This window comes from Oncorhynchus nerka, linkage group LG4, assembly GCF_034236695.1.
Source record: "Oncorhynchus nerka isolate Pitt River linkage group LG4, Oner_Uvic_2.0, whole genome shotgun sequence".
Lineage (NCBI taxonomy): Eukaryota > Metazoa > Chordata > Actinopteri > Salmoniformes > Salmonidae > Oncorhynchus > Oncorhynchus nerka.
This window is the reverse complement of record NC_088399.1, coordinates 6,217,963-6,229,370: the sequence shown is the minus strand read 5'-3', so window position 1 is coordinate 6,229,370 and position 11,408 is coordinate 6,217,963. Positions and strand designations below refer to the sequence as shown.

Here is an 11,408-nt window from a genome sequence, read left to right as displayed (position 1 = left end):
GTAGTGAGGTACCTGAAAGTTGGAAATGGATTTGTTTTCTCGATAAGGTGAACCTGTTCAAATAGCAGGTGTGTAACACAGGTACACAGTAAGGAGGTACACAGTAAGGAGGTACACAGTAAGGAGGTACACAGTATAGAGTTACACAGTATAGAGGTACACAGTAAGGAGGTACACAGTAAGGAGGTACACAGTAAGGAGGTACACAGTAGAGGTACACAGTAAGGAGGTACACAGTAAGGAGGTACACAGTAAGGAGGTACACAGTAGAGGTACACAGAATAGAGTTACACAGTATAGAGGTACACAGTAAGGAGGTACACAGTAAGGAGGTACACAGTATAGAGGTACACAGTATAGAGGTACACAGTAGAGGTACACAGTATAGAGTTACACAGTATAGAGGTACACAGTAAGGAGGTACACAGTAAGGAGGTACACAGTATAGAGGTACACAGTAAGCAGGTACACAGTATAGAGGTACACAGTAGAGAGGTACACAGTATAGAGGTACACAGTAAGGAGGTACACAGTAAGGAGGTACACAGTAAGGAGGTACACAATAGAGGTACACAGTATAGAGTTACACAGTATAGAGGTACACAGTATAGAGGTACACAGTAAGGAGGTAGAGAGTATAGAGGTACACAGTATAGAGGTACACAGTATAGAGGTACACAGTAAGGAGGTACACAGTAAGGAGGTACACAGTAAGGAGGTACACAGTATAGAGTTACACAGTATAGAGGTACACAGTAAGGAGGTACACAGTAAGGAGGTAGAGAGTATAGAGGTACACAGTATAGAGGTACACAGTAAGGAGGTAGAGAGTATAGAGGTACACAGTAAGGAGGTACACAGTAAGGAGGTAGAGAGTATAGAGGTACACAGTACGGAGGTACACAGTATAGAGGTACACAGTAAGGAGGTACACAGTAAGGAGGTACACAGTAAGGAGGTACACAGTATAGAAGTACACAGTATAGAGGTACACAGTAAGGAGGTACACAGTAAGGAGGTAGATAGTAAAGAGGTAGAGAGGTCCTCTCACACCTTTATCTTATTATGTGGAAGGCACAGACGTTTAGGGCCTGTGAAGGTTATTTTTAGGGCCTGTGAAGGTTATTTTTAGGCCTGTGAAGGTTATTTTTAGGGCCTGTGAAGGTTATTTTTAGGGCCTGTGAAGGTTATTTTTAGGGCCTGTGAAGGTTATTTTTAGGGCCTAGGGTGTCCATCTCAAAGTTGTACCTTTAGTACCTTCTCAGTTGTGCGTGTTTGTGTGTCTGTCTGTATGTGTGTCTGTTGGTTTGTTTGTCCAGGTAACAGGTGAGTCCAGGTAACAGGTGAGTACAGTGTCCCACAGCTGTCTCTAACCCCTTCTGTCCTCCTATAGGTCCAAGCTCCCGGAGTTCATCAAGATGATGAGTGACCACTTCCTTTGACAACATTCTCCTATTTCCTGAACCAATCAAATCAACCGATCACGTCAATCAACGATCTATCTGACCAACCTGATCTGACCAATGTTTTTTTTTTCTTCCAGGACCACCTGTCTTTTGTCTTCTGTAGAAATGAACGAACTGCAAATGTATATTGGCTATGAAAACATAACAGATACTACAAGATATGTTTTCTTATTATATTGTTTCGTATTTTCAGCATTTCCCCCCCCCCCCCCCCTCAAAAAAAAAATCACAAAAAAAATGATATTATATATGTTAAAGAAAATTTTAAAAAAATCACAAAAAAATAAATAAAAGTTGATGCAACTACGTGATGATGGGGGGGGCTATTTCTAACACATGAACAATGTTGCAGGACTCAGCTGCTGTCTCAACTGAATGGCAATCTTCTCCACACTGTGGAAACTCTTGCAGTCGTGCCTGAACTCCTCCTTGATGTTTAAAGTTAAATAGATATATATGAAAAATCAATCAGTCAGTCTGGGGGTATAAAAAAATTGAGATTATGTAGAATTTCAAGACATTTTTTAAAACATGCAATAATTATTTAAAAAAAAAATGTGTACTTCTAATCGAAAAACAGAACAGATACATTTTCAGATAACACTTTGTGTTTTGGGCTCTAAGTTGGCTGTATACTAGAAAGCAGTGTTGGGGAATGTTACGTTTAAAAGTAACTTGTTAGGTTACAGCGTTACTGGCATTAAAAAGTAACCCATTACCCCGTTACTTACTGTGGAAAGTAACGCGTTATGTTACGGCGTTACTTACTGTGGAAAGTAACTCGTTAGGTTACCGCGTTACTTACTGTGGAAAGTAACTCGTTTAGTCGTTACATTACTTTTGCGTTACAAAACCCCAGAAAACTCTCTGAAAATGTATTGCGCGTGTTGGTCGTTGTTATGCCCAGTAGAGAGTGGCTTGCCTATTTACTAATCGGTGCTACAATGATTTCATCCGACGTCATGGGAGCGCTCCAGACCCGAGATCTCTGTCAGATTACCATGATAGCTGTTTCAGTTGTTTTACTAAATTTAACCGTGTATTTTGCAATAAACAATGTGTTATTTTTTAAATAGCATTATTATTTGGTTGTTGTAACTGTTCCACACAAAAAAATGCGTGAAGAAGGAAAAACGTGTACACATTATGATAAGATATAAAAGCCTACTTATTAATAGTCTTTATTATTTTCTGGCTTTAATTATGTCTATTTCGTTTCTTTAAAGCTGCCGAAATGTTGGTTTTGATTTATGGACAATGTCCAAGTGTTCTAACGAAATTCCATATTAAAACTATCGAAATGTTTGATAAATACGAAAAAAAAAGTGTTGCATCACAATTCAATTCTATCTTGATAAATCCAAGGCACCATAAATCAAAACCAACATTTAGGCAGCTTTAAAGAAACGAAATAGACATATTAAAGCCAGATAATAATAAAGACTATTAAGTTACAACAAGCCCGACTTGAAATGTCGACGTGAACATGTTAATAACAGTAAACTGCAAACCGCGAATGCAACTGTCAGAGTAAATCCTTAAGCATTGAAATAAATGGCATGCAATCAAAGGAATTACTTACAATCATCAAAGACGCAGACATGTTCATTTAGTTTTCTCTGGGTGACAGGTCGAAACAAAACATAAATCTAGATGTTGCTGTTTTGGAAGCAGAAGCGCAATCTTCCTCAGCATCAACAGGAATCGGATTCTTGGGTCCTTTTCCACCGGTCTTGTGGAGCTGAGCTTGGCCTGAATGTGCTTCTTGATATTTGAAGTTGACAGGCGCTTAGCCCCGAGACACAGTTTGCGTTGTATTATTATTATGTTGTTTTCCTTTTCTTTTACAAATTCTAAATCATGTGAATACTTTCACGTGGTAAAGGCTGGTGGCTCTGCCATCCTGATAGTTTCATGCCACAACGTTCTTGAAGAAACAAGAAGAGCGTGAATTTATGGGGAAGGAATTTTCATATAATAATTTGTCAAGGGAAATAATATTTAAATGTAACGATTCGCTTATTTGAAAAAGTATCTTTAAGTATCTGATTTCTTAAATTGAAAAACGAATAGGTTAAGTTTCTCATTACCACAAAAAAAAGAAGTAATTTGAGTATTCTAACGCGTTACTCGTTACCCCCAACACTGCTAGAGAAGATGGAGGGAAAACATCTTCTAGCCACTCGAAACCAGCAAACGTCCTGATTCAGATTGAAATGTGTTTTCATTGGCCACTCCTTTGCGTGAGCAAATAGAGCCTTGTGATTAGAGGGCATGGCCGTTGGTAGTGTTACTCTTCCTTACTTCATGTTACAAGGCAGATGAAGGAAGGAGGGAAGGAAGGAAGGAAGGAAGGAAGGAAGGAAGGAAGGAAGGAAGGAAGGAAGGAAGGAAGGAAGGAAGGAAGGAAGGAAGGAAGGAAGGAAGGAAGGAGATAAAATAAAGGGGGGGGAGAGATGTATCCTTTCTGTGTCTGTCTGTCACACAGAGAGTCCCAGACCAGGTCAGAATAGAGCAAAGTCTCTCAACCATTTTCTGAGACCCAAGTCAAAGGTCAAGGTCTCTCCCAGGTGATGTCACTTCCTGATAATGACGATGCAATGGAAAGGCACAGCCAGAGGGGGATGTACTGTATATCCCAGAATCTGAGCAGTCCATCACCTTGTATGATTTGCCTGATTTTAAACCCCGGATTAGCACTTCCCATCCCCCCTCTGTTCCCCTAGATCTCCCTTCCTGACCCCTAAAACCACCCCAAGACCCCAGAAATGCAATTTTAACATTCACTTCTACCAATGTGCCTTTTAGAGTTCATATCATTCAAATGCGATGAGGAGGAGACGGACGTTATCTGAACTTTTTAGGATTCAAGCTTAGGGAACTGTTAGTTATTAGGTCTATGCAGTCAGGTTTTTTCTGACCTGGGAATTTAAAAAACAGTAAAAAGAAAAAAAAAGTATTTTGGGATAAACTGTATTTAATTGTACTGTATGCTTACATGTAATTAGAAGGCGTGTCCCTGAATGGACCTTGTTTTAGTCAGTTGAGCCCCCTGGCGGCCCCAGCACCCCGAGTTTCAGCACCCCTTCCTCTATTCCAAGTTGCAGCCTGTTTCCATTGTGAACAACATGTCTGTTATTGAGCGTTGTATTATAGCTATCAGCTTTTTATCAATATTGGCTTGTCCGTGAGCCCCTGTAGTCTTCAGTACCAGTGTGTGGTTGTATGTGTAAAACACAACTTCTTCTCTTTTTTAATCTTTCTCTTATTCTTTGTCTGTTCTGGTTTCTGTGTCGATGAAAAAAATACTAAACCACGACTTGCTGCCCTTATGAAAATTGGACAGCAGCTGTTTTTAAAAGTGGTTTATGTTATCCAATCAACACAAGGCACTGAAACTGGAAAATAATCTATTTGAAAATCAATATATATAAATGTAAAAATATATACAATATATAAATAAGGAAGGTGCCAGTTTTCAAAGGAACGGTTGTTTTGGGTCAGATTAATTATTTTCTTAGAGATGGGTGGAAAGTTTGAAGAGGCATCTCAGTGGTAATGAGATATGAAGGTTTGAAGAGGCATCTCAGTGTTAATGAGGTATGAAGGTTTGAAGAGGCATCTCAGTGTTAATGAGGTATGAAGGTTTGAAGAGGCATCTCAAGTGTTAAAGAGACGTGACTTGTTCTGCTGTGCCCGTGACATCACAATGACTGACTATGGCACCCCTGACTGGACAAAAGGGACAGGAGTTCCCCATCATCCTCCACTCATTGCTATTCAGCTGTCAAAGAAAACACACAGACATTTGTAAATTGTATGCAACAGATGCAAACGTACCATTATTTTGAAATTGTGTATGTAAAAGTTATATTTTTACATGTAGACTGTTGTTATTTTGTGTTTAGATAATACATTGTATCAGTTTTTTTTTTGTTAAAAGAAAAAAAAAGTAAAATTCGGTGTGTGTTGAAAACGTGTCACATTGAAATTGTAGTGAGGTCAAAAGCTTCAGTATCATTTTCAGTTTTTTTTCCCCCCAAAACGTTTGTTTATATTTCCGGATTTTTTTTTTTCAAAGAATGGGATGCGGGGGGTAATTGGAAATCAAAAAGGTATATAATATTATTTTCATGCTCCATGCTCATTGCCATTTTTCATTGTATTTTTTAAGAAAATGTGTAAGTAGTTATAGCACACAGGGTTCATGTCCCTTTGGTGGGGGTGGGGTGACGAATAGCTGAGAGTGGGAAATGATTGAGTTGATTTGATCCGTTGTATTCTGCTTGTAATGTGCCTGGTCATTCTAGCCAGGTGCCAATATTAATTAAAAAATGAACGGCAATTAACTGTACGTGTGTCATGGTTTAGTATTCAACTCACTAATCTGTATGCGCTGTCTCAGTGTTGCACCACGATGACTCGTTGATAGACAACAGAACTCTTGTCTGCAGGGAAATACTGTATATTCTAGCTGTATTCAAGTGGTGCTAAGCATGTATGGGTCAGAGTCAGTTTGGCCCCTTAGCTAGAAATCGTACTTTGTCAGGTAATTAAACGTTTGATTGTCCAAAAACCAAAACGAGCCCCTAGCATCTGAAAATTAGACGTGAACATAGAATTGTAAATGGCCGATTTTTGCAATCTAGCTATTTCCCCATAAAGTTAAATTAGGCCGTTTCAGTCTATTACTTCCCAGTGCTTTCCAGCTAATTCCAACTATTTGAATAGGACCAGTGTTTTTCCAGCTAATTCCAGCTATTTGAATCGGACCTAGGATAAATACGTTTTATTAGATTGGATCTTGTCGTTATAAGCGCTAATATTTTTGGGATCTTGTAAAATGTAATTGACGTAAAAAAAAAATATCAATGATTGCAGTAACTGTGTTGTTATTATCCCTATTGTGTTTACAGAAAAAGGCAACACGTATTTAGTTTTCTTTTCCTGGTTGTACGTACATACGTATCACGTCATGCGGTCTTTCTTCTTCTTTTCAGTGATTGAACCCATGTGCTGTGTATCATTTACAGCATTACTATTCTGACCATTCATTGCCATAATAATATCAGTTACGTCAGCACTTGTCATTTGTTCTCCTGGGTGATAAATATATAGGATAAATAATTTAAAAAGTAATTGTTGAATGCATCGGGAAATGTCCTAAAAAAAAAAGAGAGAGACTTTCAATTCAAAATCTTGCTCGTTATGAAGAAACGTGTTGCCCTTGAATGAGAATTATTGAGCTACGAGAACAAAAGTAAAGGGCCAATGTTTTTTTGCGTTTTTTTCTATCTATTTTTGGCGACAATTGTCTTTCAACGAAGAGAATAGTATATAGTCACTCAACCCTCTGTATTAGGGCGTTCCCTTATGCATTATGTTCTCTATTGTCTGTTTGAATTCTACAGTCCCGAAGCAGACATTGGTTAACTATAGACTGAAAACAAGTCCCAGACAGACTGGATATGTACACACATGGCTGTGTGTGTGTGACTGATTTAGCAGAAACTCTTCCACATTTTTTTTGTAAAATTGAATGAAAAAAAATGAAAAATAATAAAGTCAACAATCATAGGGTCATCTTCGCTTTGTAACGATGGTTGCCAATTTAACATCCACTACCAGACATTTTTTTCCGACCCAGATCATAGGCCTAGGTCTCCCAGGTGATGATGCCACTTCCTGGTGGTGTCACTTCCTGGTGATGTCACTTCCTGGTGGTGTCACTTCCTGGTGATGACATTTCCATCAAATGTTTTCATATGATACAAACCACAAAGTTAAACAGATTTAAGTCTGGATCAAAAGTTTAACCTGACCAGATAATCAGTATAGTCGGCCCTCAGAAAGAAAACTACTTGTCGAGCAATGATAAGAGTAATCACACTTTAAGAGTTAAAGTATACTTGATAGTTCACTTTAAGTTTGGAAGGTTCATTGATGAAAGGGATTTCTTCAGTCTAGCATCTAGACACCATGAATGGTGACACATGTCATTCAATCAAGTTACGTATGGTTTAGTTACTCTCTCTACCTATGGTTTAGTTACTCTCTCTACCTATGGTTGAGTTACTCTATCTTCCTATGGTTGAGTTATTCTCTCTTCCTGTGGTTTAGTTACTCTCCATTCCTATGGTTTAGTTACTCTCTCTTCCTATGGTTTAGTTACTCTCCCTTCTAATGGTTTAGTTACTTTATCTTCTTATGGTTTAGTTACTCTCTCTTCTAATGGTTTAGTTACTCTCTTCATATTGGTTTAGTTACTCTCTCTTCTAATGGTTTAGTTACTTTATCTTCTTATGGTTTAGTTACTCTCTCTTCTAATGGTTTAGTTACTCTCTTCATATTGGTTTAGTTACTTTCTCTTCCTATGTTTTAGTTACTCTCTTCATATGGTTTAGTTACTTTCTCTTCCTATGTTTTAGTTACTCTCTATGGTTTAGTTACTCTCTTCATATGGTTTAGTTACTTTCTCTTCCTATGTTTTAGTTACTCTCTTCATATGGTTTAGTTACTTTCTCTTCCTATGTTTTAGTTACTTTCTCTTCCTATGGTTTAGTTACTCTCTCTCTATGGTTTAGTTACTCTCTCCCTATGGTTTAGTTACTCTCTTCATATGGTTTAGTTACTCTCTCTCTTCATATGGTTTAGTTACTCTCTTCATATGGTTTAGTTACTCTTTTCATATGGTTTAGTTACTCTCTCCCTTCCTATGCTTTAGTTACTCTCTCTTCCTATGGTTTAGTTACTCTCTTCATATGGTTTAGTTACTCTCTACATATGGTTTAGTTACTCTCTACATATGGTTTAGTTACTCTCTACATATGGTTTAGTTACTCTCTTCCTATGGTTTAGATACTCTCTTCATATGGTTTAGTTACTCTCTACATATGGTTTAGTTACTCTCTTCCTGTGGTTTAGTTACTCTCTTCATATGGTTTAGTTACTCTCTTCCTATGGTTTAGATACTCTCTACATATGGTTTAGTTACTCTCTACATATGGTTTAGTTACTCTCTACATATGGTTTAGTTACTCTCTACCTGTGGTTTAGATACTCTCTTCATATGGTTTAGTTACTCTCTTCATATGGTTTAGTTACTCTCTACATATGGTTTAGTTACTCTCTACATATGGTTTAGTTACTCTCTTCCTATGGTTTAGATACTCTCTTCATATGGTTTAGTTACTCTCTACATATGGTTTAGTTACTCTCTTCCTGTGGTTTAGTTACTCTCTTCATATGGTTTAGTTACTCTCTACATATGGTTTAGTTACTCTCTACATATGGTTTAGTTACTCTCTACATATGGTTTAGATACTCTCTACATATGGTTTAGTTACTCTCTTCATATGGTTTAGTTACTCTCTACATATGGTTTAGTTACTCTCTACCTGTGGTTTAGATACTCTCTTCATATGGTTTAGTTACTCTCTTCATATGGTTTAGTTACTCTCTTCATATGGTTTAGTTACTCTCTTCCTATGGTTTAGATACTCTCTACATATGGTTTAGTTACTCTCTACATATGGTTTAGTTACTCTCTACATATGGTTTAGTTACTCTCTTCCTGTGGTTTAGTTACTCTCTACATATGGTTTAGTTACTCTCTACATATGGTTTAGTTACTCTCTTCCTGTGGTTTAGATACTCTGTCTTCGGTCATGTTTGATTTCACATTTAGACGACAGACTCACACAGTGAAACTGACTACAGACAGACCTCTACTCAATCTGTAAAGCTGAAACTGACTACAGACAGGCCTCTACTCAATCTGTAAAGCTGAAACTGACTACAGACAGGCCTCTATTCAACCTGTAAAGCTGAAACTGACTACAGACAGGCCTCTATTCAACCTGTAAAGCTGAAACTGACTACAGACAGGCCTCTATTCGATCTGTAAAGCTGAAACTGACTACAGACAGGCCTCTATTCGATCTGTAAAGCTGAAGCGTTACGGAACCATTAATGAAATGTCAAGAGGTAGTGCTGCTTGGCAGGGTCGTGTTTCTGAGGACACATGGCTCTTGACCTTCGCCTCTCCCGAGTCCGTAGGGGAGTTACATCGATGGGACAAGACTGTAACTACCAATTGGATATCACGAAATTGGGGAGAAAAAGGGGTAAAAGTATAGGAAAAAAAGACCCCCAAAAATGTATAAAATAAAAAATGCATGTAAAAGTAATTTCCAATTGAGCAGACCAATGAACCGTTTTATTTTTATTTAACTAGGCAAGTCAGTTAAGAACAAATTCTTATTTACAATGACGGCCTAGGAACAGTGGGTTAACTGCCTTGTTCAGGGGCAGAACGACAGATTTTTACCTTATCAACTCGGGATTCAATCTGGCAACCTTTCGGTTACTGGCCCAACGCTCTAACCTCTAGGCTCTCTGCCGCCCCCACTAGGCTCTCTGCCGCCCCCACTAGGCTATCTGCCGCCCCACTAGGCTATCTGCCGCCCCCACTAGGCTATCTGCCGCTCCCACTAGGCTATCTGCCGCCCCCACTAGGCTATCTGCCGCCCCCACTAGGCTATCTGCCGCCCCCACTAGGCTAACTGCCGCCCCCACTAGGCTATCTGCCGCCCCCACTAGGCTATCTGCCGCCCCCACTAGGCTATCTGCCACCCCATTGACCGTGAATGCAGTCTTGCTAAAGCGGGAACATTGATTAACACAGTGAAACTCACTACAGTTTAACACAGTGAAACTCACTACAGATTAACACAGTGAAACTCACTACAGATTAACACAGTGAATCTCACTACAGATTAACACAGTGAATCTCACTACAGATTAACACAGTGAATCTCACTACAGATTAACACAGTGAAACTCACTACAGATTAACACAGTGAATCTCACTACAGATTGACACAGTGAAACTCACTACAGATTAACACAGTGAAACTCACTACAGATTAACACAGTGAAACTCACTACAGATTAACACAGTTAATCTCACTACAGATTACCACAGTGAATCTCACTACAGATTAACACAGTGAATCTCACTACAGATTAACACAGTGAATCTCACTACAGATTAACACAGTGAAACTCACTGCAGATTAACACAGTGAAACTCACAACAGATTAACACAGTGAAACTCACTACAGATTAACACAGTGAAACTCACTACAGATTAACACAGTGAATCTCACTACAGATTAACACAGTGAAACTCACTACAGATTAACACAGTGAATCTCACTACAGATTAACACAGTGAAACTCACTGCAGATTAACACAGTGAAACTCACTACAGATTAACACAGTGAATCTCACTACAGATGAACACAGTGAAATTGACTACAGATTAACACAGTGAAACTCACTACAGATTAACACAGTGAATCTCACTACAGATTAACACAGTGAATCTCACTACAGATTAACACAGTGAATCTCACTACAGATGAACACAGTGAAACTCACTACAGATTGACACAGTGAAACTCACAACAGATTAACACAGTGAAACTCACTACAGATTAACACAGTGAATCTCACTACAGATTAACACAGTGAATCTCACTACAGATGAACACAGTGAATCTCACTACAGATGAACACAGTGAAACTGACTACAGATTAACACAGTGAAACTCACTACAGATTAACACAGTGAATCTCACTACAGATTAACACAGTGAATCTCACTACAGATTAACACAGTGAATCTCACTACAGATTAACACAGTGAATCTCACTACAGATTAACACAGTGAATCTCACTACAGATTAACACAGTGAATCTCACTACAGATTAACACAGTGAATCTCACTACAGATTAACACAGTGAAACTCACTACAGATTACCACAGTGAATCTCACTACAGATTAACACAGTGAAACTCACTACAGATTAACACAGTGAATCTCACTACAGATTAACACAGTGAATCTCACTACAGATTAACACAGTGAATC

The 11,408-nt window shown here is 38.5% G+C and overlaps 1 protein-coding gene and 1 long non-coding RNA gene across 9 annotated transcripts in view; both read left to right on the top strand.

Annotated features, from left to right (window-relative positions):
• LOC115125242 (transcription factor 4-like) overlaps nucleotides 1-1,944 on the top strand; it is a 474,956-nt gene extending 473,012 nt beyond the window's left edge. For all 8 annotated transcript variants that reach the window (XM_065017185.1, XM_065017183.1, XM_065017182.1 and 5 more), the window contains one exon: nucleotides 1,394-1,944. Coding sequence is in view for 6 of the 8 variants with exons in the window: in XM_065017182.1 (XP_064873254.1) it covers nucleotides 1,394-1,442 (49 nt within the window). In the remaining 2 variants the exon portion in view is untranslated. The remainder of the gene's footprint in view (nucleotides 1-1,393) is intronic.
• Nucleotides 1,945-1,951: 7 nt separating this feature from the next.
• On the top strand, nucleotides 1,952-5,815 carry LOC135571364 (uncharacterized). The gene is made up of 2 exons (XR_010463730.1): nucleotides 1,952-2,217; nucleotides 2,255-5,815. It is a non-coding gene; the product is annotated as an uncharacterized LOC135571364 (long non-coding RNA).
• Nucleotides 5,816-11,408: the final 5,593 nt, after the last annotated feature.